General features: G+C 52.7%; 1 protein-coding gene across 2 annotated transcripts in view; it reads right to left on the reverse strand.

The window, feature by feature from the left end:
• Positions 1 to 26,420, reverse strand: part of PLXNA4 (plexin A4) — a 426,564-nt gene that overhangs the window by 341,802 nt on the left and 58,342 nt on the right. For both annotated transcript variants that reach the window (XM_044246582.1, XM_044246583.1), the window contains exons 2-3: positions 19,591 to 20,856; positions 2,400 to 2,582 (exon numbers count right to left, since the gene is read on the reverse strand). In XM_044246582.1, the coding sequence (XP_044102517.1) occupies positions 2,400 to 2,582; positions 19,591 to 20,775 (1,368 nt within the window). In that variant the 5' untranslated portion in view covers positions 20,776 to 20,856. The remainder of the gene's footprint in view (positions 1 to 2,399; positions 2,583 to 19,590; positions 20,857 to 26,420) is intronic.

The following is a 26,420-nucleotide window of genomic DNA, read 5'->3' on the forward strand; positions in this document are numbered from 1 at the left end:
GGCTCTGCCTACAGCCCGCCCTATGAGCATTGCCTCTGCGCAGCGCGCGTGTCCTCAGCCCACCGGAGCTGTGCCGCACTCTGACCTCCCCATCAGGGGCCAGGCTTCCACGGGTGCAGGGGAGCCAGCCCCCACCAACCTCAGGCCACCCTCTGACTAACAGCACGCATCTGCAAGTTGACTGCCTTGTGTTTACCATGCGGCCGTGGCCGGGAACCGTGTCTCTTTTTCTCCCCCAAGAGAAAATAACTGTCTGTTCTGTTATGTGCGCTGAACTCCCAGTGTTTATTTCACTGACATCAGCTCAGACAATGACCAAGGGGAAAAAGAAAAAGCCTCCTAGAGGATCTATTTACGCAGTCTTGCTAGCAAGTAAATGATCCTACGGCACGGAGTAGGAAGTTCAGTGAGGGCGAATCTTCTAGCGTATTGGGGTAACTCACTTCTCCACTGCACTGAGATTGGGCTCACTAGAGAGAAGAGCGAAGGCACCCCAAATTGTCTTGCTTACATTTTACTCTTCAAAGTGCTTATTTACCCGTCGGGCCAGGCGAAGCAGGTCAACAGACATCTCATTGTACAAACCACATATGGGAACGCCTTTGCGGTTTAGAACTCACTTTTCTAGCAAACCGAATTCACCGAATCAGAATAAAGAATGAAACCATCTGAGCATCCAACAGAAACACTCTTGAAGCCCCTGCTCCAAAGCCCAGGCTTTTCCCTCCTCTGTTTATTCTGAGGCTTCTCGGACACAACTTCCTCCAGTTTGGATGTTTGAGGCCTCACGGGAAGCTGGAAGCCACGGACAGAGGGAAGAGGAGATAGTGGAGTCAGCCCAGGCTCCCGTGCCTAGACGGAGAGGCAGGAGGCGGCCTCACCCAACAGGAGCTGCGACAGGACAACACACCTGTGTGTCACAGGTGGAACCTTCTGGGGCGTCCACAAGGTACGGCTCAAGGTATGAGCCAAAATCATCCCAAGACGCCAGGGCAGGAGCAAAATGTTCACTTATGTTTAATCGAGTCTTTGCAGAAAGGCAGAGAACCCTGAAATACGGTTCTTAAAGCTATGTAGATGGCGGTTACACGCATTGTGGATTGGACACGTGAGGCCCTGCACTACAGCGTCACGGTGAGCCCTCCGGGTAGTAGCATACATGGCATGCCGCATCAGCCTTGCGGTGCCTCGTGGCATTTCACCAGACGGGCTTCCTCTTCCAGATACTCCCCGTGTCACTACTCCCCACACATCCCCCACCTCACACACACCTCTCCCCCCCTCCCCGCTCCGTGCTCTCACACTCCAGCCCCACCGCCTGTTCCTGTAGAATTTAAAGAAAGAAATGATGGCTGGGCTGTTACGTGGTAGAATGGGAGAGTGGGCAAAGTCTTCTAGAATTGCTGAGACCCTGTCTCCTTGACCGTGTGGAGCTGATACCCAGAAATGCAGCAAAGAGAAAGTTGAGCTCGAAGCTGTCTCAGATCGGGCAGTGCCCGATGTGGAATCACACGATATCCAGAGAATTCCAAGGCAAGTCTAAATCAGACAAGCAGGAGTTTCACATGGATTCCCCGATACTTCCCTGGGACAAGACTGAAGCGTAAGTATCAGCCAACACAAAACAGGAGGTACGGGTTGTCTTAGGAAGGCTTTGGATCCCATCCAGGGGGCACCACCTCCAAGTCACTGAGATGAGAAGCCTGAGCAGAGGGGGGGTGAGACAAGAAAGTTGGATGGAAGCATGCTCCCAACACTGCTGATGCACCAACATCACCCAGTACCCCAAGGCCAGCAAGCTTCTGGAGAGCGACGAGGAAAAGCTCCTGTCCCAGATCACACCGTTCTACTCCGCCTCAAGTAATTTCTATGCCCCCACAGTACCCACAATTTGCTCATCCCACGATCTGACTCAGCCCCGTCAGCAACTCCAGCAGGTCCTGCACTTTCCTCCATCTGTTTCCCTGCACGAATCCAGATGGATGCACCACTCAAAAGGGCCAAAGCAAGAGGAACAGGTACAGAACTTGCCCCTGCCCACCTTCCTCAACCACCCTGGCCTTAGAAAGCCCTTGCGTTTAGGGCACAGACCCAAGCTGGAGAGAACACGCCATCTAGGACGGCCTCGCAAGGCTGGGTTAACTCCCCACGTGCACACCAGCCATAGGGGAGAGGTGCATGTCCACGCTCTCCCCCTGTGATTCCCACAGTGACCCTCCGCACAGAGGCAGAGAAGGGAGAGAGCATCACCCGTGACCTCAAGAGCGACATAGCTCCTTAGCTCAAATTTGTATCACCGACCCACCAGGGCCAAAGTAGTAAAACAGCGCAGATGGTACCCGTCCCCGTGGGGATCGATCGCCTTCAGAATAACCAGAATAATTGCACCTCTTTCCTACCTTCTTCAGCTTGCCGCTTTTGGTGCCCACGAAGGCCAGAGAGTGGTTCTTGTAGACATATGCGATGACAGAAGTCATGCGGTCCCTGTCCTCCGTGAAGACAGGAATGCCACGCACCATCTCTGACACGCCCAGGGGGGCATTCATATCCAGGCCACAGAAATTATCATCAATGGTTAAGAGCTGAAAATTAAAAAGGAGAAACATTAGGAGGGAGCAGCCGGGCAATAAGCTGACGTACTGAGTCAGGGAACTTCTCGGGCTAGAAGAATCCTTTTTTACACGAAAAACTCTGATCCAAAGAAACCAGGTGGCTTGTCAACAGTCAACCTAAGCAGGTGGCAGGACCATGGTGAGAAAAACACAGGTCCCGAGAGTCTCTTTCCTCTCCTGGCCTCCGGGGTCTCTCTGCTCCACCTCCAACCCCTTCCAGGTGCCATGTTTGTAGCTAAGATGGTCCTTCATCACCATCACACCAGCAAGCCCTGGGCCAGCACGCATGAGTGTGGGCTCCAGAGGGAACGTGGCCTCCGCACTTACAACTAAGTTGAGCAGACACACAAATGAGGACTCGAGAGTGTAGAACAGAGAACTAGAAACATTAACACGTGAATGACGATACCATGACAGAGGCAGCTGTAGTCAGTTGGGGAGAGAGAAATAGGAGAAATGGAAGGTTCTGGAAGGAACTCAACAAGTCACACTAGTGCCTCATGATGCCCCATCTCAGACTCCCTGCTCTTTTTTAAAGGCGTGGTAAACATGGGCAACCTGGCCTTGTCATACCTACACCAGCATGTCTTGAAGTGTCTTCTGTGGAAGTCAAGGTCTCCCCCTCACCACCCCACCAAGATGCTCTACCAAACAGGGCTCTTTGAGTAAATAATTTAATACACAGTATGTTCTAACACCATGTAAGAGACTCATAATGATTAGTTACAGGAAAGGTCTGAAAAGTCTTTTTAAGAAGAAATATGTCTAACATTCCTTTAGTCTTTCCCCAACGTTGTATTCCCTAAAAATCACTGGAACACCTGTGAGCATTCCTTAAAGAGTGTGTCCCCCAGATACCCAGGATCTTGAATCCTGGACAATCCTAGGAGCAGAAGCTGGGATAAATCCAACAGCAAAAGCCTTTGGACCATTTTCCCCATGGAGTTTCAACCAAATCTCTCCTTGTTTTATTCCCAGCTACCAGATCCGCAGGTGAGCACAGGGTCACAGTAGGGTTCTGTCCCACCGGGGAGTGGAGACGACCTTGCCATGGCAGCGCAGAGCCCCCGACGTCCCCCCCAAGCAGCTCTGGTGCGGCACAGAGCTCTCCGAAGGCTCTAGGCACCTACGGCGGCTTCTCCCTCCTTCTCAGAAGAACTGTGTGGCCTTAGAAGAGTTATTCCGTCTTCCCGTGCTTTTATTTTCCACTCTATAAAGATGAAGGAAACAAGCCCTGCTTTTTGACGGGTTTCCATAAAGCCTATAGAGCTCACGCCTGTAAACGTCTTTGGACTTTGCAGAAAAAGGAGTGAAATAAAATCCAAGGTGTCACTTTTTTAAAGGCTTCAATCCAGCCAAAGGAAAAGGCATCTGGAGAACCAGCAGGCAGGTGCTTGCCAATGGAGCTGTGTGAAAGTGGCCAATTCAGCTTTCCAGGGACTCGGGGGGCCCCTTGGCTCCTTCCCAGGGTGGGGGTGGGGGGTGACAGGCATTGTCCATCTCAGAGACGACAACGTGCTGAGCATCTAAAACCTCTCTGTGACTTCCCCGCCCTCCTTATCAAGGGGGCAGCTGTGGCAGAGCTGGGGAGAGCAGGGGCAGGCCCAGGCAGGCCACGTGCCGAGCAGATGTCTGTATCATGTCTTTGATCCCCTCTGGCCTTTCTTGAGTGGTCTGGTCTAATACCCCAGGCCAAACACAGCCCCCTCCTTCTCCCCCTCACAGAAACAATACAGAAGTCAAAGTTAGGAGGGAGCTTTCAAGGTCTAGTTGCATCTTTACGGTTCTTTCCTAAAATGAGGAGATGGGGGGGGGGGACAGGTGATGGAGGGTAAAAGAGATAAAAAGAAAAGAAGGAAGAAAAATCCAAATAAAGGAAGATGGTGGGGGTGCCTGGGTGGCTCAGTGGGTTGAGCCGCTGCCTTCGGCTCAGGTCATGATCTCGGGGTCCTGGGATCGAGTCCCGCATCGGGCTCTCTGCTCAGCAGGGAGCCTGCTTCCCTCTATCTCTCTCTCTGCCTGCCTCTCTGTCTGCTTGTGATCTCTCTCTGTCAAATAAATAAATAAAAATCTTTAAAAAAATTAAAAAAATTTTAAAAAAAGGAAGATGGTGCCTTCTCCCTGCCGGACGGACGTAGCAGCAGTACGAGCCAGCAGGCATGCCAAGGGCAGCCTAAGGCATGCTGGGATTCCTCGTGGCCTCGCCTGTTCCTGCCTCCACTTCCTAGGGAGCCCTCATGCCTGACTTTCTCAACCTCAAGCTGTGCCGCAGGGACGTCTGCCATTACGATCCTTTTTCCAAGGAGAGGAGGCTGGGCGATTATCCATGCGGCACAAGGAGAAACTGAGGCAGGGAGCAAGGCAAGCCAGGTTTGACATTCTCCTGCCGCCCTTGACACAATTGTGTGCCTCAGGGACGTGGCAGAACCTGAGGCTGCTCAGCCCCCAGAACCACAGTTCTGAGTGGCCAGTTACCGAAGACAGTTCCTTCCCTTGGCTGGGTAGAACACAAACCAATAAATAAACAATCACTGACAAAAAGAGCATATGTATTTGGCCAAGTGCAGCATGAAATCGTGGCTTGCTCAGATGTACCAAGTCTCTGCCACTCCGGCAACGTAGTGGCAAGGGGCCCAGGGAGGAAAGTTTTCAGCGGAAGAAAACTTTCTTCCTCAAAGCGAGGACAGCTCAGCCTGGCGGCCTGGTGGCGAGGGCTCTGCCCATGCCCGGCTCAGGGTGGCTTCCGGAAAGGCCCAGTCAGGAGGCAGGCAGTCTGCTCACCTGCACTTGACCGTCGTACCCCACGCCGCCCAAGTCATGGTGCTGTCATCAGACTCAAATAAGGCCAAGGCTGCAGGTGGGGTTCCTAATGCAGCATTGGGATCCCAGGGACAATGATGGCTTTCTCACGAGCCCGCCCCTCCCCCCATGGATCGGTTTCTCCCTCTAAATAGGGCTCCAGGAGATAAAGGTGTGATCAAGGCCTTGGACCAGGTGCAGTCCAGGTCCACATGGAGGCTAAGGTCCCCCAGCTGTGGAACGATGGGCTGACTCTTTGTTTCCTCAAAGCAGGTGCAATGGGGGGGGGGGGTTGGAATTTTTAACATTGAAGTAGCAGAAAAAACACAAGACTCGGGTTCACACGCGCAGCCTGCTTCCAAACTATACAACTTGGCATAGTCCCCTCCTGTTCTCTGAGCTTTCCTTCCCTTGACTATAGAACAGGAAGACCGGACGGTCCCGAGGGCCAGGTGAGAAAGCAGGTGTGAGATACTGGCTAAATGGGAAAGCCACTTTGTCCATTTGAGATGATATTTCATATTCGTTTTTTTAATGGGAATTCTGTCCAGAAGGGGGTAGGATGGCTGCAGGGACTTAGAACTGCCTCTGACCAGTGCAGGCTCCCTAAGGACACCACCATGCTGGGTCTGAGCTGCAGCCATGGGGCAATTAGAGCACTGGGCGGGGGGAGGGGACCCCATAGGGACCACAGACTAGGGAGGCTGAGGTATAAGGGGCAGATGCCAGGGCCGTGTGGGCCCTGGAAGGAAAGGCTAATTGGTGAAAGCCTTCGACAGGTGAGGGCCGGCGTGGATTCCAGAACACCCTGGGCAATGGGGGAGGAGAGTGTCTGCTCTTACCCTGGCCCAGCTCTCCCCTGGGCCCCATTAACAGCAAGATGAGAGCAGAAGCCAGAGGAGGCAAGAGTGGACCGCACCCCAGTGTAATCAGATGCCCGGGCACACCTCTCCCTCAGCTGCTCCACAAATGCACACAAATGAGCTCGGGCCATTTTTATAATGCTTGTTTGTTAGACAGCAACTTCATTCTCACCAAGGAAGAAAATAAGGTTCTGTCCCATGGGAATATATGTGGTGCCTACTGGGGCAAACCTGTGAACAGACAGGGTTCTCTGTTCAAGCCTTAGCCAGGGTTCCACTCTTCTGCCCCGATCAGGAGGATCCCAAATCTGGTCTCCACAAATGCCCTCTTGGTTGCATGGCTTATAAATTAAAACCTGTGACCCACTGGATTCCAGGGACCGTGAGCTCCTGGACAGGACCATGTTTTAGGGGTCTCTGTACCCTGAGCTTAGTTCCTGGCTCATGGTAGATTAAGACATGTGTTAAATGGAAGGATAGAAGAGGAAATGAAAGCCTGACGTTCCCCATAGTTAACACTGTGGCCCTAGAATCAGAATGCCCGAGTTCGGACCCCAACTCTACCACTTAATGTTCTATGACCTTGGGCAAGGGATCTAACTTCTCTGTGCCTCAGTTTATCGTCGGTAAAACGGGGATATACGAGTATATACTTCCTAATGCTGTGGTAAGGATTAAATGATTTAATACACGTAGAATACCTTCTGGCACTTGGTGCCATGGGATTGTTCGCTCTCATCGTTGGTCATCCTCAGACCATTCCGACAGCCTCTGTGAGTCTCCTGTTTGGGCGGAAATTCATGGTCTCTACATCAGAGTGGTGCTAACCGAGGGCCTAATGTCAACAAGATGAAATAGCAAAAGTTCCTACTTCCTACAGATCTATAAGGCCTATGAGGCCAAAGGAAGGAACAGAGGAATGGGGTAAGATCAAGACCATTTCATGCTATGTATAGAAATGCAAACTCTCGAACCGACCCCGGATCTACTGGATCGGGAGCTCTGGGAGCGAGGCTCAGAGACCTGCATCTTAACACCTTCCCAGGTAGGTGACATGGCCGTTCGCCAGGTTTGAGAAGCAGGGACGTGAGACCCCGTGGAGGTCCAGGCCTTGCTGAGGGCGGCACAGCTCAGGCAGGTGCAGGAGGAGACAGCCTAGCGGCTCGGAAGCAGGGCCCGCAGGACCCCGAGGCAGAGGCTCCCCGGCGGCCTCCCAAGCGGTGGTGGCGGCAGAGGTGGCGGGGAGAGCCGGAGCTGACACTCCAAATTACAATCTAATAGCTCACTGCGCTTCCCTCGCGCGCGGCGGCAAAGGTTACCGTGCAATTACGTGTCGCTACATACAAATGACAAAGCAGTTACGGTTACTTTACCAATTACGGGGAAATTGCTCCCACTCTGCAGAGAGCCTGGCACTCTGAAAAGCTGTATCGTTCCATGGAAAGGGGGTTTTAATTCTGCCGGCATCCTTCCTCCGGCCGCCTCCCCGGGCTCCTGGGGCAGAGCTGCCAAAAGGTCAGCCGAGGACCCCAGAAGTGTCTGGGGGTCTCTGTGGAGACTCAGGAGAGGGTGGAGGAAGACAGCAGACCTGGGAGACCGCTCCTTGGCACTGTCCCAGCCCTGTGCCCTGGTGATAGACTCATAAGGAAGCTCTGTCACCCTGACCCCTGGGCCAAGCCACCTGGAGGGCCATGGGCGATGAGGCGGCCAGAGACCTGGTCCTGAACCTGCTTCTCACTTTGGCTGGTGCAGTACAGGCAGCTCCCCTACCCGGTAGGGTGGTCTTAGGCCAGCCCTCAGATGCCCCACCTTGGCAGAAGCCCCACATCGAGTCCTTATTATGGAAAGGTCAGAACTAGGCCAGAGCTCAGTGATCCAAATGTGGTGCTAATGAGGTAAAGGTCACCAGGTCCATCCCCCTGTGGGCCAATTAGCTCAGCTCTAGGACATGGCCTCTTCCATAGCCACAGGCCACCCCTCTTACCCCAGGCATCGGCTGTTTACAAATATCCCGAATTGATCTGAAAGAGGCCGACCAGGTGAGCCAGCAGGGATGGACGGATGCAGCCAACCCCTCTAAAAGGGGAGGCAGCGGCCAACTGCTCCAGTGGACAGGAGTAAAACTTGGGCCTGGGATGGAGGCTACAAAGTCAGACCTGATCCTCCCTTACTCTGTGGGCAGCTCCTGGTCCACCAAAGAGAGGAACCCTTCCATCTGGGACCAAACCAGCACCCCTGCCTTTCCTAAATGCAAAAATAGCACCTAGCCTCATGCAGACCCCAGGCTCACCCCCATTGCGGGAAGGCCAGACCATCACACGGGGGAGAAGGTACCAGAGACTTGTCCAATCTCACCCACTGAAGAGGCTTTTGTTTGGTCTTTTTCCAACAAACTTTTGGTATCTTAGTTTATTGGATCTCCTGTGTCTATGATGGGAAGCTGGGGCAGTAAGTGACAACAACACTATTTACGGTTCCTCACTTATTATAATGGCTTGAGAACGTGTGGGAAGGAACAAGTAGACAAAGGCCTAGGTAAGGACCCAAAAATACACAGATGGAAATAGCTCATCTGTTTCTGCTCCTTTCCCGCTGTGGGGGGAAGACAGACCTGGGACACGACTCGGACAAGGTCATCCATGTCCTGCCTCAGCTGCATACACAATGCTAGAGGTAGAGCGGGCCCAGGGAAGCAGCCGCGCTCTCAGGAAAGGCCATGTGCAGGCTCGGCTCTGAGCGCCCCAGCAGCACAGAGCACGGCCAGGCTTTCACCCCTCGGCAGGCTCCGAGAAGGCAAAGAAGTCAGCATCTTAGACTCCAACAGCCCCATTTTACAGAAGAGGAAATAGAGGAATACAGAGCAAAATGACCCCCGTGGGACCCATTGAGGGGAAAATGGTACCAGAACCCCAAATCCTCCTCTGGAGGGAAAAAGCTGACCTTACATAGGGGCCTCCCCCAGGGTGGCTATAGGGTGGCCCCAAAGGAAACTATCCCAGGGTCGGAGGCTGCTCAGGGAAGACCCCCTGCCTCCACTTCTCCTGCCACCCAGCATGCGGGCTCTGACTTTCTGGAGCCTCTGGAAGCAAGGAACTCCGCCCTGCGGAGGAGGCCACTGGCCAATTGTCACAACAGAACTTCCTCCCTTCCTGGGTCTGTCGGTCCCAAAGAAAAGCAAGGGCTGAAGTTTTGAAAAGCGATGTAAGTTAGGAGAAAAAGAGGCGTGACGCCCACGAGGTGCCTGCTGATGTGGAAAAGAAAAGGTCTTGGATTCCTCATGCTCAGCTGCCCTGAATTCTTTCCATTAATTAATTAATTTACACACACACACACACACACACACACACCCCTAAAGCTGACCATAGCAGACTTCTGCTGGAAATGGGGACTCAGTGAATTACGCATGTGGGATTTCTTTTTAAAGGGAGATATTGATCAGATAAGCTGAAGAGGCTTGGGTCCAGATACGGACTCCAGCTGTAAAACTCTGCAGTACAAGAAGGCAATAATCACCCACTTACCAGGGGCCGTAGCTCATATATGACCACTGACCCCTAAGGTGTTAATAAATGCAGCAGGGGCTGCTGCCCACGGCATATCTACTCCTGAGAGGATTCTGAGTGCCCTCTGACTGAGGCAGGCAGAGAAGTAAGCAGTCCGAGTGCTCAGGGAGGTGGAAACATCTTGAGGAGGTTTGGTAGGCGTAGGTCTACCCTTACCAAAATCTTCTTACTCTATCAAATAGCCCACATGCCTGAGTGCTTGTTTCTGCAACAAAGGAAGCAATCCCCGAAACTGGGCTATGGGACCCACCAATTGCTTTACTGTCGTCCATAAAATTTCGTGTCTCTTTTCTGAGTTCTAACCCTCCCCTGAAGGCCTGCCCATCGCCCATGCTGGCCCTGCATGGCCTTGGAAAGCCAAGTAAGTCCTGCAGCAGGTAAAGGCCGGCCCTGACCCCCCCGGGGGTGAGCTCAGATGTTGGAAACGGAATGAGGGAATGAGGTCTCATCCACTTCATTACTCATGCAGTATCTCAAAATGATTCCCGTATTGTGTCTTTTTCAATGAGATAGTAGGGAAAATGAATGTGTACAGAGACAGAGGAGGGAAGCCAGCAAACCACAGTGCCAATAACCTACTTAGACAAAACCGTTATGGAAGGGACTTCATGAGAAGTGGCTGGGGGTTGGTAGAACAACCCCACAAATCACACCAACGTCCCCAAGAGTCAAGTGCCCTGTTTCCGAGCATCTTAAGAGGGAGGGGACTAAAATATAGGCCAAAAGGTCATCATGTTGTAGGAGTTCTATATGTGTACGTGGCTTCTGAGGCAAACATTCACTGTTTGAAGGCACTTGACTACCTGTGAATCCATGGAAGTGATTTGCCAAAAGCAGTGCTTGTTTTTGTACCCATTTTAGTATTTCTGTGTGTGTTTGAGACTGTGCTCCGTCCCAGCAGAGAGCTAAGTGGTCTCTCACTCATCATCATAACAAGCTACCCTTGTAACAGGAAGCTCAGGCCACTATTTTGAGAGGCATTAGGCCAAGCACACTCTGCAGGCCTGCTGGTAACCAACAGTCAGCCGTGGCCATGCACCCCTCCTAGGAACTGCTGAATGCAGCCTGCAAAGAGCGGCTACGACCCAGGGTAGGGTCCATGACCTTCTCCTCATGAGCTCAGCTGCGGAGAGCCCTCGGTTTCTCCCTCCAGTAAGCAGACAAGCCTATGACAACATGACCAGAGCAAGAGAACCAGGACCCCAGTTCTGCAGATGGTGACCACGCTGAGGCTAGTCCAGAGGCCGAGTCGCAGAGGCTGGACCCCTAGGGGGATACCAGGGAAGGCTTCTTGGCGTTGGGAATTGTCCCAAGCACAGCCCCGCTGGGTGCTGCTTCTGTGCATTTGTGCCTTAGCTGCAAAGGTGCACAGTGGCTCCCTGCCAAGGGCAAAGAGGGTCCACACTGCCCATCAATCCCTCATCTCCTCTCCACTCCCCCCCCCCCGGCCCCAGACGGCCTCAGCGCCACCAGAGCTATAATTGGAGCAAAGCACGCCACGATGATTAAGTTTGTGCATTTTCTGGCAGGCACTGGGAGGCAGTGGCCCCGCTGGCCAGGCTGAATTATGGGGTCGGCCATTCCCTTGTTAGTGGGAGTAAATTTTATTAGCCCCACTCTTGTAGCCGCGCATCTTCCCCTCTTGCTTCTCAGGCCCGTGTGTGAGTCTGGGTAATGTTGCCTGCATGCGGGATAAATCAGCCAAACAAATCCCATTATATCTTGGAACGCTGACAGAGACACAGTAATGACACCGAGACTGGGACAGACGTGGGCTTTCTTCTCCTGCGGATGCCGTTTCATCTCCCTGGACAGCCTGTGGGGCCCAATCCACCAGGGGAGGACATCCACGGAGAGGCCAAACGGGAAACTCCCCTAGTTGTCTTTTTGTCTTCTCTCCACTAACTTGGCTAGTGAAAAAATCAAGCACCTTGCCCCAACGTGCAGTCATTCCCTCGTGCCTTGCAATAACCAAGGGACACCGGAAGGTAGCGGCAGGGAGGGTCCGGCTTGAAATGTAACCTCTCCTTCAGATGCCTTCACTTGGCCTTCATAACGCGTGCTGGATGGACAGGCGGGTGACTAGGGAACATGCCAGGCCTGGGATATGGAATGTAACCTTTGGCTTAGGCACAGCCCAAATCTCTCCAATGCAGATACTGGTGAAGAAAAAAACATACGTCTGAAATCCTAGCAGTGTTATTAAGTCCCTTTCGATCCCATCGGGTGGTTCTTAGAACTGAAGGAGAATAAAGGCCCCACAGGTGGGGCCGTGAAATGTTAAAGCAGCTTACAAACACAAGGTGTCCCGTGTCTCCTGTCACTTACTAAAGTCTAGGCAGTCCTCTTTCCTAAGGAGTCTCAACAGGCTTTAGGAAAGGGATAGTATTTTTATCACCCCCTTCCTGAAGAGGGAATGTATGACTCCAAGTGAAAGGGAAGCCGCTTACGAGCCCAGGGGCCTCTCACGAGCTGGGACTGGCTGAGACCCAGGGGCCCGGACTCTCCAGCCAGAAGCCCAGCCAAGACACCGCCCCGTGAGGATGACGGGGCTTGGAAAGGCCCAGAGTGCGGAGCTGGGCCGTGACGTCTGGCCGCGGTGCGTGCTCCCTGCGCGAGGGACCTGGCTGCCGGTGCTGGCTTGGCGGCCGCACGCCGTGTGGGGTGTGTGTGTGCGTGTGTGTGCATGTGTGTGCACGTGAGAGGGAGCTCGCGGCATGAGCAGCTCCGTGCAGTGTGTGGGTGGAGAATCCGTCACACAAAGACGGGGAGAGGGACTAAGGAGGTGAGCAGAAGCTCTCAGCGGAACCCAGCAGAGAGAGCCACCGAGAGAGGGCCTCAAGGTCTCCGGGGTCCCGTCATTCTCCCTGCGGACTCAACAGGCTTTGGCATTCTGGGGGGACGTGTCCCTTCGCCTGGCCCCGCACACCACCCAAGGCTCAGCCACCGTCCTGGGCCCGAAAGCACCACGTGTACTTAGCTGGGAGATGACGGTCATTGCAAACCCTGCTGGCCAAAAAGAGGGAGGTAGATGGCCTTCTCACCGGCGTGCCTAGCACAGAAGCCAAATCCAGGGGAGAGAGGGAGCACGTGGCTCTGTAAAGACTGGGGTTGCAGTGTGGCAGGCCCCCGAATGCCGACCCTGACGTCTGGAGTACTGGGTCAGCAGGCGGTGGGGCGTGAGTGCCGGGCCCGTGGAGTTGGGGGCCTGCGACTTGAGTGTGGTGTGCAGGGAGCACGTTTGGTGGGCCTGGTGTGTGCATGTGTGCATGTGCGTGTGCGTGTGCGTGTGCGTGTGCGTGTGTGTGTGTGTCAGATGTAATGGAGCTGAGGAAGGAGGCAGGGGGCAGGCAAGAGGAGTTCTTGGCCTGAGCGGCAGGAGAAAGCCTTGCCTAGCGCCATGAACAACAGGATGCACCCCATCTAACCACAGCCACACTTCCTGCTGGCTGGGAACAAGAAAACACCCTGAGCGGACGGGCAGAAACCAGCTCCTGGAGCCCGGGATGGCCTCCTGACCATTCCGGATGCTCCCTCTCATCGCTTTTCAGGATCCCCGGCGCCAGACGAACCCGAGAACCTTCCAGGCCGGGATGGGAGGCCAACCCGAGACCAGGGCAGGGTGGAAGGCTGACCCTGTCTCCCCCCAGGGCTGCTGTGTTGCCAAACTAATGCCTACAGGAGTCGAAGCAAGGGGCCCTGTGAACGGGGTTCTCCTGCACTATTCCCCACTGTCCGACATGAAGAGACGCTTGGGGTTAAAAATAACAAACTCGGTCCCTGCGTCTCTGTGAACCGTGTGGGATAGAACAGGGCTGGTGGGTGAATCCCAAGTCAGATAGACGTGTGGTTTGGCAATGATTCTCCACCCTGGACTTCCAGAAATGCGAGAGGCTTTTCTAGTTCTTGCAGTGGTGGGGGGTTCCCTGGCACTTGGCGCTCTAGGGTCTAGGACCCCGGGATCGTAAGTGCCCCATAGTGCCCAAACAGTCCCTGTACCATAGTCCCTGCACCCCTGCCAGATGCTACTAGCCCACCACCGAGCCCTGCTGGGGAGGGCACGGGGCTAAGAATGAGGCTGCCTGGTGGGTTCTGGTCCACCAATCCCATGACCTTGAGTGAAGTACTTGACTTTTCTGTTCCTCCAGTTTCTCAGCTAAGAGGATGTTGCCTTTGCTATTATCCTACAGCACCAACAGGAGAAGAAAAGGAGGTGATGAACCCCTCTGGAAACTGTCAGGCCCCCATGAGGGTCTCCCCTCCCACTACAGAGACCTGACTGGTGTGTGAGGCAATGACTCTGGATAATAGTTTCTGCCCCCGAGCACTTACATTTTGTATTGGAAGGTCACCCAAAGTTCAAGTTTTGAGAGGAAGAGGTGGAAGCTGATTTTTGCCCCATCCAGTTTTATCAGCACTAAAGCTGACGCTCCCTGACTCCCATGTCCACTTCTCCATCGGATCCAAACTCAGAGAAGACAGTGGCACAAGTGACGACCTTTCCTGTGACCACAGCCATCATTCCTGCTACACAGGTCATCATCACCTCCTGGGGTGTAGTTCCCTCCTGGACCCTTGGGCTCCTGGACACTGATGTCATTTCATGATTCTTGGCATCCACCGTGAGGGGGTACATTGCCAGGGCCTGATAAATGCTTCCTTCAATCATTAATTCATTTGGAGGTGGAAGGGCTAGTGTTCTGTGAGTTAGCCGAGAAGGTGAAGAAAGGTTGAGGAGGCATGGATAGCTATGCCTGAGGGACTCTGGGAGGCCAGGCCACTTGGCCCATGTAGAGCCCAAGAGTCTTGGCCCACAAGAGCACACTCTCCAGCCTGGCTGCCCCACTCTGGATCAGGACCATCAGGGCTCCAAGAAAGGTCTGGAAGCTGTCCCCTTGGTCTGTTCAGGGCCCTGGCACATGACAGAAGCCATAGGCAATGGGTTCCTCATGCCCATCATCTTGTGCTCTGCAGACAGACACTTTGTGAAGCCTGGGTGACAGCCTTCAAAAGGGACCAGAGACAGTGCTGAGCAGCAGAAACAGAGATTCTTTTTTATTTTTTAAGATTTTATTTATTTATTTGAGAGAGAGAGATCACAAGTAGGCAGAGAGGCAAGCAGAGAGAGAGAGGAGGCAGGCTCCCTGCTGAGCAGAGAGCCCGATGCGGGACTCGATCCCAGGACCCTGAGATCATGACCTGAGCCGAAGGCAGCAGCTTAACCCACTGAGCCACCCAGGCACCCAGAAACAGAGATTCTATCATTAGCGTTAACCCTCCTGGATGTGCACAAGCAAAGGGCCTCAGGTTGGCCTTTAATCCCCTGATTCCAAGACAGAATAGGACCCCTGGCTGATGCCTCTCGGACCCTCTTTCTGCCCATGCCCTCCTGAGACCTGTAGGTAATCTTCAGACACAGTTGTCCTTGGAAATCTCTTTCTATTCAAGCTGGGAAAGCCAGGACGCAGGTAAAGAATGGCCAGAAGGCAAAGATGAAATCCACTGCCATCTCCCACAAGCACCAGAAAACATCCAGGCTGCTTCTCCATCCTCTACACCCAACACCCACTCAGAGGTTCGTGCTTGCTAAGCATTTACATGGACAGTGACCCAATCCCAAGAGAAAGCCACTCCAGGCCGCCATCCCTTATCTCTGATGTGGGCTCTGCCAGTCTTCCCTGATTTACCTGGAACAAAAACAACAGGAAACTCTCTGGGGGCTGCAGACCAAGATTCCAGCCTCGCAGTGCAACACTTGTCCTGTCTGGTCATCAGGACGTGGCCCACCACGTGGCTCCACCAACGCTCCCCGGCGTGGCAGCCCAAGTCACACCTGTGTTCTCTTCCTATGCCACCCCCTCTTCCTTGAACACATCCAGAGGGGCAGCTGGGACCTCATGGGGGGGTCGGGAGCCAGGGCTTATAGTGTTGCCTGTTCTGAGGGCTGGAGGCCCGAGTCCAGGAGAAGGAACAGGGATCCCAAGCAATGGCAGGGGCTAGGAGGACCAGAAGGACACCACGAGATGGGCATCCTATCCTTAGGGAATGAAGACAACAGGAACACGGTAAAATCGAATCACTGGTCAAGAAGTGCAAAATTCCAGCCATAAAATAACTAAGTCCTGGGGATGTGATGTCCTGCGTGGTGACTACATGGTTAAGATACTGTGTTGTATACTTGAAAGTTGTTAAGTGCATAGATCTTAGCAGCCCTCATCACAAGAAGTTTGTAACTATGTCCTAACCAGACTTAGGACGGTGATCACTTTGCAATACGTACAAATATCGGATTGTTACATTATACGTCTGAAACCAATATAATGTCATATGTCAGTTATATCTCAATTTAAAAAATGAACCACTAATCATACCTTTTCAAACTTTTTGGGTTGTAATTATGATAAAATCCACAGGGAACACCTAGCCTACAAAACACAGGTCTTAAAGTCAAATTCCTGGGCCCAAGCTTCCCTCCTCCACTGTCTTACAGAAGGAATGCCACGGGACAGAGGCCACCTGAGAATCTGTCCCACTTCACAGGCCTCCAGGGAATCTTGGACTCAGAGGCCAAAGAGAATTCTAGATTCAACTTGTCAATCCTTGCTTGAAGGGAAAAAGCCACGTGAATGGGTGGAGGAAAAACTGGGTTTGCAAACGGTGCACCCATGAGGGTTCCTCCCAGGGAGGCCCAGGACTCTAGCCTGGCTGATGGCAGGCAGGTGGGGGGGGGGCATGTGTGGTCTGAGCTGGGGCCAAATGAATTGTGGCCAAGCACCTGAGCACCAGAGCAAAGCCATCCAAGTGTCGGCCAAATCAAAGGAAACTGATACTTGACATTACAAGCTGGCGTGGCCTTTTATACTGGCTAGGGACACAGCCCAGCCCTGTGTGGAGTTTCTGGCCTCCTCCTTTCTGCTCTCAGCCCTGAACTTGCCTTCAGCTTGAAAGGGCTAATTAAAGCCCAGAAAAAAATCAAAAGCTTGTTATCTGGTTCCATGACTCCCAGGCCTGGCATTAGCCTGTCTTGCAAAGCTGTCGTCCCTCTGTTCTCTCCAAGGCCACCATGCGGCCTTAGGACCTGCAGCTCTGCAGACTTCCATGATGAACTTTGCTTTTTGTATTGTGGCAGGGAGCAAGGGCGGGACAAACACCTGCCCGTGGGCAGCCGGGCTGATCCCTGCAGCTGATTCTACTCCCAAAAGCCTCACCTGAAAAGACAGAATTTGAGCAAGTTTCCAACAGAAAAGCAACGACAGAAAAAAAAAAAAAAAAAAAAACCCCAACCCATATGATCGCAAAAGAACTAGCTGGTTCATAAGCACACAGTGTAGACTTGCATTTTTGAACTTAGGGAGTGCGTGCGTGTATGTGTGTGTGTGTGTGTGTGTGTGTGTGTGCGCGCGCGCTAGCAGGAGTATTTACTGTGTGTGTGCATACACGCGTGGGTAGGTGTGTGCGTGTGCATGTGTGTGCACGTATGTGTGCAAGTGGGATTTCCCTCAAGAAGCAAGGGAGAGGTTCCTCAATTGCTACGTCTGCTGTTCTTTCCCAAAATTAGTGGCCTTGGGTAATTTCATTTCCCTTGCTAGACCTGAGAATGAAGGTACCGTCCAGAGGGTCTCTAGGGGCCCTCCCCATGCCAGCTTCCTAATGTATCCCCCCCACATGCATATATGTGTATGCACATATATGCATGTATATCATACACACACAGAGCATAGTGCCAGGCCTGTCCTTTAGACCCTGCATTTGGGAGAAGTCCATGGCCCCCAAGTTCACAAACCTGTCTTCTTGATTCTACTGAGTGGATCAGTCACTGCCCCAAACCAAAGGTTCCCAAACATATGACACCCGCTAGGGCTCAGCAGCTGCATTGGAGTCCCCTCTGCTCTCTGGCCTGGCCAAGACTGTCAACTGATTGCTTCCTCTCTGGCCCATGGTGCTTCTCCCATTCTCTCTGACACTAGGGGTCTCTGGCTTCTTGGGATCTCCAGGGATCTCTGGCTTCTTGGGATCTCCAAAAAGAAATGGCATCTTTTAGTTTCAGCCCAGGCACCTGGAAAACTCACCACTGGAAAACAGCCTGAGCCTAAATGTTAAGGCCCTGAAGACCAGCGTTGCTGAGTCCCTTCCTTCTCCTCCATCTCCCCTACCTCACCCCCCACCCCAGAGTCCCAGTGCCCATAAGTATGACCTTCCCATAAGCTGCCCGGGAGCCAGTGTCCTCTGAGATGTGTTTGGCAAGTAGCTATACTACATGAAGGGAAACTTAGATTCTTTTTTTTTTTTTTAAGGTTTTATTTATTTGACAGAAAGACACAGAGAGAAGCAACACAGGCAGGGGGAGTGAGAGAAGGAGCAGCAGGCCTCCCATAGAGAAGGGAACCTGATGTGGGGCTCGATCCCAGGACCCTGGGGTCATGACCTGAGCCAAAGGCAGACACTTAACCACTGAGCCACCCAGGCACCCCGGAAACTTAGACTCTTAAAGTCAATCAAGATACATTTTCCTGGGACGCCTGGGTGGCTCATTGGGTTAAACCTCTGCCTTGGGCTCAGGTCATGGTCTCAGGGTCCTGGGATCAAGCACCACATCGGGCTCTCTGCTCAGCAGGGAGCCTGCTTCCCCCTCTCTCTCTGCCTGCCTCTCTGCCTACTTGTGATCTCTCTCCCTCTGTCAAATAAATAAATAAAATCTTTAAAAAAAAAAAAAAGAAAGATACATTTTTCCAATGTGGCATTCCACCGAAGTTCGACTGGCCTTCAAGAATCACATACTTCTACCTGTGTGTGAATTCTCCTTTCTTCTGTCTACATTAAGATCACAGGATAGATTTTTCTCAAATGAGGTTCATGATTTCTTAAGTGAATGATAAACGGGGAAAGGAGGGGGACACGGGTATAGAAGATGCTCATAAGCGAGCCTCTAAGTTACTGGAATCGTTTTCAAGATGAACAGAAGTCCGGCCACAGCAAGCTGGGCCACGATCCGCTGCACCTATGGCTGCCCAGCAAGGCCCTGGGAAGGCTTCCTAAACCCACCCTCCCTTCCCCACCTCTTTTCGGTTTCCTTCAGCATTTCTGTCACCCAGCACTGTTTCAAGGCTGCTTGGCATGTTTCTTGCCGAGAACCGAGCACACAGAAAATGCTTCAGAAATGCAGTCTTCTAAGTAAGTTCTACATCTGCCCGTATATGCACTGGAATCCCACCCTACTTCTGCTCCCATTCTGCCCTTTCCTAAAGATACTCAAGGAACTAAATCATAATGCTCCTAAAGTTCTAGATCTATGCCAAATGTAGAATGCCCGGCTCCATTATTCCCACTAATGGTTTCATTCCAAGCTCCCAGGGAAGCGATTTGCAGGCACAGTCAGTAGGAAGGATGGGTCCATGTCTTGTACCAGAGGACACGATAATCTGGCCTTAACAATGCCTGGTGCATATAACTATATAACAGAATCCCCACTTATTCCAAGAATGTTCCCCTATAACCACACACCAACATGGAATAAAGTGCCCAGATGGGAAATTTACCTTTCAGCTCTACCTCCAACCCTGATAAGCTCAGCGTCAGAGACGCAACACAACGCATTTGAGCCGGCCCTGATCTGAGTCCAATGAGACCCAGAGATGGGATGTGCTTGTCTCACTTGCATACTTGGATGGGTGATTCCCATCCCATGGAAGCCACAGGTTAGAGTCCCCCTGCCACACCCTGCCCTTCCAGCCCACGGGCCCTCCCCTGACTCACCGCGCTGCTGCAGGGAATGTCCTTCACCTTGAGCCAGGCTAGGTCCAGCGTACCCTCCCCACGATAGCAGGATTGCAGCCGCTCCTTAATGCGATCGTTGATCTGCTTCAAGATAAAGATGCATAGGGCAGACTCATCCAGGGATTTCATTTTCCGCTTCTGGCCCTTGGAGAAGACAGTGAAAAGGAGGTCATCCTCCGGACGGACTCCAAGGGTCCGGGCGAGCACGGCGCCGGCTTTGGACAGGTAGGCAGCCTGCAGCAGGCGGTACTCTACCCCGCCACGCTCACAGCCGATGGGCACCTCCACATAGGAGTTGAAGGCTGTGTCTTCCTTGCAGAGCCTCACGAGCTTGGAGGTATAGACCTGTTCCTTGGTGGTGGAGCCTGGCGGAGACACCATCTCAGGCTGGAGGGTCAAAAAGTAGACAAAATTGCCACTGCTGAAGCCATAGACGTAGTAGATATCAAAGTCAGGGATGACGGTGAAGGTATCCGAAGGGATCTTAATCATCGAGGCCACAAATTCATCGTGGAAGACATAAGCAAACATACCATCTGCCTCCGAGTTCTTGGTCAGCTTTCGGCTGGAGATGGTAGGGAAGTACTCCGGCTTCCCATCCACTGCCGTGGCGATGAAGAGCTTGTCGTCCAGGTTGCTGTAGGAGACGATCACTCCAAAGACGGAGCCGCTCTCATTGACTCCCGACAGGTAGTGTTCCTTCTTGTGGAAGGGCTCCCCCAGCTTGAAGAGGTCCTCAAGCCTGAGAAGCTTGCAGATGCCTTGGTAAAGGCTCCCACAGGCGATGAGCCTGTTCTCCTTGTAGTCTATCAGGAGCATCTTGTTGACATTGTTGGTGGTGGTCAGTGGCTCGTTACACGTCTGGACGATGCGGGGTGGGTAACACTTGGGGTTGTCCTCATCCGGCCCTGTCTGGTGGGTCACCAAGACCTTCAGGTCACTGGAGAGCTTGTAGATCCGGTTGACGGCCCCCAAGTAAATGTGCCCTGTCCTCTCGTCCACCACCAGGTGGTTGAAACCCTCGGCTGGTTCCCCACGGAATGTGACAAAAGACCGCTTCGGGGACGGTGGTGGGGGTTGCCGGGGGAGCAGAGTGGAGGAGCCCATCCCCACCATCAAGAGATGGGAGAGAAGGCAAGTCCAGTTCCAAGGCATGGCTTTCATTTCAGAAACAGGTCCTTGCGGCACAGCAGCACTCGGCACAAGGGTCCCCTCGGAGGGCCAGGACTCAGGAGGAGAGGCTCCCTGCGGGGGAAAGCAAGGATGTGATACTGGACAACAATGACAGCGGCTCAGTTTCCCCTCACAGCTGGTGCGGCTGGACCCAGAAAGCCCTCTGCTCATGGGGAGACAGAGCACTGCCACAGAGATGTGGAAGGCCTAGGGACTCCACCGCCACACCTGCGGGGCACAGCCAGGGCTGGGTGGCAGGAGGGCAACCTCGACAATAACAATAATGCTAATAACCAGGATCATGGTGAGGACAATGAGGAAAATAATCACTCGCTACCTGATGCCTGGCTTTGGAACAATCACTGTCCAGCACCTTCCAGAGACCGTCTCGTTCCACCGTGCAAACCCTTCAGTGCTGGGGACTCTTCCAGCTGCCCCTCCAGATCCGCGACCTGCCCTTCTCTGTACCTGGGAGGCTGACCTGGGTGGACTTTTTGTGCACAGGCTGCCTGCCCTCAGGCCTGGTGCGGTCCACACAGCCGGGAGGGTCAGCAGAAAGCCGGAGGGGAGAGGAGGGGAGGGGAGGGGACAGGAGGATGGGGGTGGGCTGCCCTCACTGGCTGCCACCCTCACCCCAAGGTCTCAGTGACCCTAGGCATGCCTCCCCACGCCACCTCTGTCTCCAGGTTCTGTGAACCACCTCCGGCCCCCTACCGCTTGGTCCCAGAGGAGGTAACAGGGCTCGCTGTTTCTACCCCCAAATACCACTCTGCCTTTTAAAAAGCCACACCTTTAGGAACTCTTCGTGAAGATTTCCTATATTAACCTTCGCACAAATAACCTGATTTGCATGTGGCATCTCCTGCTGGCACCCAGTCCTCTGAAGTCAGCAGTACGGCTGTCCCCAGCCTGCAGCTTAAGGAAGTTATACACCTTGCAGAGCTTGTATAGGGGGAGAGGTGGATTCAAACCCGGGTGTGCAAGTCGACGGTAGGTTCTCATTCTTCACCGCTAACCCATCTCCGTTCACCCCAGCCTGGAGCGGTGGGGACAGATGCCAGCTGTGTTCACGCACAGCACAATAATTCAGAAAGCCCTTTCCTGGGGGCTGTTTCTTAGAGCCCCAGCCCTCTGGGTCTACACCTACGCTTCTCCTTTGCACCTGCCCACTGCCAAGTGGTGCACGAGGCTGATCCTGGATCCCTCTGTGGTGACTGGGTCCTCTGGGTACACTGCCCAGCTCTGAGCCCTGATGTCATTTTAATGAGGCAGACCTTGGCTGCCTCTCCTATTGGGGCCTCTTGTGAGAGGTTTTCATTACAGGGAGAGAACAAATGGTTTAATAAGTTGTCCCATGAATGAATGAGCGAATGAATGAATGAATGAATGAATGAATAACTTCCCTTGAGACAAAACAGTGCTCGATCCTAAGAGTCTCATTCATTTCTATTCAAGAGGATGGCTTCCTTGTTCTTCCAGGTTGAGAGAACTAAGGGCAGGAATGACCGACATCTTATTTGGGGGCATCTCAGCTTTGCTGAATTTCTCTCATTTAACCCCACATCCTCAATAACCAGGTGGCAGGAAGAGGTAGACCACAGAGCAAGAGAAACCCCACCCCCACCCCAATCACAGGTAGAGTGCACGTTTCCATGAAGGCCGAGAGAAGAAAGGAGAAAGCCAAGACTCGACGTCTGCTGAAATCCCGACAGAAAGCCCAGGTCCTCTCAAAGGCACACCAGAGGAGGGACACCGGTTGCCTAGCCACAGCCCAGAATAGTGGTGCCAGCCTGGGGCCTGCGTCCTCTCCCCCACATGACGGATGTTGGCACGGGGCACAGTCGGAACTTGCAAAATGCTGTGGGGTCCCAGGACAGCCAAGGCTGCAGGGACCCTCTGAGAACTCGGGGGTCCGCTCAGGTAGATGCCACCAGAACCCGACTTACGCGGACAGCGGGCTGCTGTGTGACAGATGGTAGAATGTTCCCACGAGGAACGCTGACTTCCAGCCTGGGATGCGGGAGCAAGGAGAAGGCTGTGGGATGGCTGTGAACTAAGCGGGGACACGTGGAGCTAGAAGAAAAGGGCCTCCTTGGGGAGGGTTCGGAGTCGCAAAGGCCTGTCAGATGGCGCACACCAGGGACAGTCTGTCTGGAGCACAGGGTCGGGTAGGAGACGGGGCTGAAAGAGAAGCCCCGAGCCTCGTCAGGACATCCGTGCGAGCTGGAGCCTGTAAACTGCAGGGTATTGAGAAGGGGCACTTGCGGGAAAAGAGAACAGGCCGTCCTTCCACGGATTCAGCCTCTGCAGGAGCACTGGAGTTTGGGGCTGAGGGCCGTGGGCTCTGTGGGGGCAGGGAGGCCTGTCGTGCTCGCTGGTGAATCCACAGAGCCAAGCTCACACCCGACATACATCCGAGACTCAAGACTGTTTTCTCCTGGGCAGAGAGAGGCACGGAGGAACGTCATCTGCCCTACCAGGCCCCACGAATGAGCCTGCGTCTGACCCCCTTGCCTGATCCGCACAGCCAGGCGCTGGGCTCGGAGTGGTTTCACCTGCTTCCCTGGTGAGGAGCCTTAGCTCTGGATTGGGATAATAAGTGGCAGGGTTGGGGTTGAAACCCAGGTCTGTATCAAACCACAAAATCCATAGTCTTCCTAGAGACACACAATTCTAGAGTCCAGAATACAGAGCACACAGAAGCCCTTTTCAATTCATGTAAGTCCCCAAAGAGAAAAAGCCCGGGACAGCTCTGTAGGAGGAAGTCAAGCCCCCGGGACCCACAGAGCACAACCCGGCAGATAATATCCATCCCGCGGGCACCACTATTCACCTCTCAAAGTGTTCGTGATGGAAAGCACCTGGCCCAGGGCCTCCGGGCAGGCGAGCAGCAAGTACTTAGCAAACGATAGTTGTTCGTCTTCTTGACAAGACTGAAATGAGACGAACAGGGCTGGGATTATGATAACAAGATGGTACCTGATGGCACCATCTCAGCTGGAGAGATGAGGACTCAGGATGGCTCATCTTGAGCTGCCTGTGCCAATCCAAGTATCAGAGAAGAATCTAGAAGTCTTTCATCGGGAAGAGACAATCCACGTAAAGAGTTCCAATCCGTGATTTTAAAGACAAGGAACCTGTGATCCAGGGAAGTTAAATGATTTGCAGAAGGTCACATAGTGAGTTGAAGAAGCGGGCGGTGTGAAGCTCGGGTCTCTGGACTCCCTGTCCAGTGCTCTTTCCACCACCTGCAGCCTGTCCTCTGACTTCGTCTGAACCCATTTCAGCACCTGCTCCCTGGCCTTTGTCTAGGGGAGCATGCTCTTTGGATGCCATATGTTCTTCTGGCTAACAGAGCTCTCAGAACATTGCTGCCAACAACCAAATTCCAGCAGGGCTGGTAATCCTCATTCCAGACAGGCAGGTGCTGCCCAGGGCTCAGCCACCAGCTCTCTGGAGGGAACCTGCTGCAGTCCCTGTATAGGAACCTGCCAGGCACCGGGGGTTGGGGGGAGGGTGCCTGCCACGCCCCCACCCTAACTGTACACACTCACAGACCCACACACCAATCAACAGTTCTCCAGTTCATAAGAAGCCAGGCAAGGAAGCCTGTAATTATGAATTTACTGAGCAGAAAGGTGCCGGGGCTCTTTCTCCATCTTCTATTAGACAGTGAAATGAGACACAGTTATGCATCTCAAACACTTATCACCCTCATCTGGGGATGGTGAAATTACTGCGCCCGGAGAGGGGGGCACCCACAGAAAACAATAACATGTGATGGGAATAACCAGCCTCATATTTTACACAATACGGAAGGACTGATTAGGAAACACGTAACAGAGAAATGGAAAAGAAAAGGAACAAGCAAGGGTGTGGGCTCCAGCTTGTCTGGGCTGGGTGTGACCCAACTGAAACGCCCCCTGCTCCCAGCTCTAAGATTCACAAGTGAGCAGAGCTGCTGGCCCTCTGCCCCCCAGGGCTGCCTGAAGCAGCTCTGTCCCCACGGGCTGGCCTGACGGGGCAGCTCCATTCCAGGACATCTGTCCTTGTAAGGTGGTGACCCGAGTTAGGAAACCCTGCTCCCAATTCTAGATCCTGCCTATGACGTCTTGTCTGGGGGCATCAATTAGCTGGTTTTAGAAGTATTGGAGGTAGTACCAGTCCATCTCTGATCCTTGAAGGCAAGTGACGTGACTCAGTCACCCCAAGATCAACCCAAAGACCTCGCTGAACTAGCGGAGTGGGCAAGAGGCAGAAGGCTGGAGAACGGCAAGTCTCAGCATTTGAACCCAAACATACCACACTTTCCCCTTCTCTGAAATCAGATTTTAATTCTTGAATGATCTCGGGGGAGTTGGGACGCATTTTTAGAAGCCGATCATCATTTTGATTAAAGAAATTGGGGCTGTCTTGGTTTTATGTGGCAAGTGTTGAAGAGCTCAAACTCATTTTCATGAAATAGCACCAGCCTCTCAGATCACTGAGTGGTAGAGAAGAAAGATATTATAGACTAGTTTAAAATGGCAATTACCTCGTGAAATTACTTTAGAGTTTACAAGACGTTTTCAAATACATCACCTTGTTCTGATTTTAGTATTCATGACAACCCTGTTAGGTAGAAGAAATATTTGTAAGTGTGTCTCTTTTACAAATAAGGAAACTGAGGCACAAACAGGTACAGGTGCAGGCTGAGGTAGTGCAAAATCATGCTGGGACTTAGACTTTTGCTATGGGATGATAGAACATTCGGAAGACTTAATCTGGGATGGTGTTTCAAAAGACCATCTCTACAACATACCGTGAATCCAGAAACCAACGGAGTGGGTCCCACGTGCTTTTTTATGAAATAAAATAGAGAACAATAAGACTATGTCACATTGAGGAAGGATAACGACTATTTAGCGTGACTTTTTGAGCCATATATGTGTATGCGTTGAGTGTGACGTAAATGTATTTCTTTTTTTTTTTTAATATTTTATTTATTTATTTGACAGAGAGAGATCACAAGTAGACAGAGAGGCAGGCAGAGAGAGAGAAAGAGGGAAGCAGGGTCCCTGCCGAGCAGAGAGCCCGATGTGGGACTCGATCCCAGGACCCTGAGATCATGACCTGAGCCAAAGGCAGCGGCCTAACCCACTGAGCCACCCAGGCGTCCCGACGTAAATGTATTTCTTAACGTTAGCCATTGTGATGGTTAATTTTATATGTCAACTTGGCTGGCCAATGGTGCCCAGATATCCATTATTCTGGATGTCTCCATGAGGATGTTTTCAGATGAAATTAATATTTAAATCAGTGGACTTGGAGTGACAGACTCCCCCGCCCCCCACATAAAGTAGCCATCCAAAGAGTTGGAAGACTGGCCTCCCTGAGAAAGAAGGAATTCTGCCAGCAGACAGCCTTTGGCTTTCTGCTGAGTCTGCAGTCTGTGGGCCCACATGGCTCTCCTCTGAGTCCCTAGTTTGTGGGCCTACTCTTACAGATATTAGACTTGGAGCCTCCACAATTGTATAATATAATTCCTTAAAGGCAATCTCTTTCTCTACACACACACACACAGACACACACACACACACACACAGACACACACACAGAGTTTCTGTTTCTTTGGAGAACACTGACTAATATAGTCA

Source organism: Neovison vison, chromosome 4 (genome assembly GCF_020171115.1).
Source record: "Neovison vison isolate M4711 chromosome 4, ASM_NN_V1, whole genome shotgun sequence".
NCBI lineage: Eukaryota > Metazoa > Chordata > Mammalia > Carnivora > Mustelidae > Neogale > Neogale vison.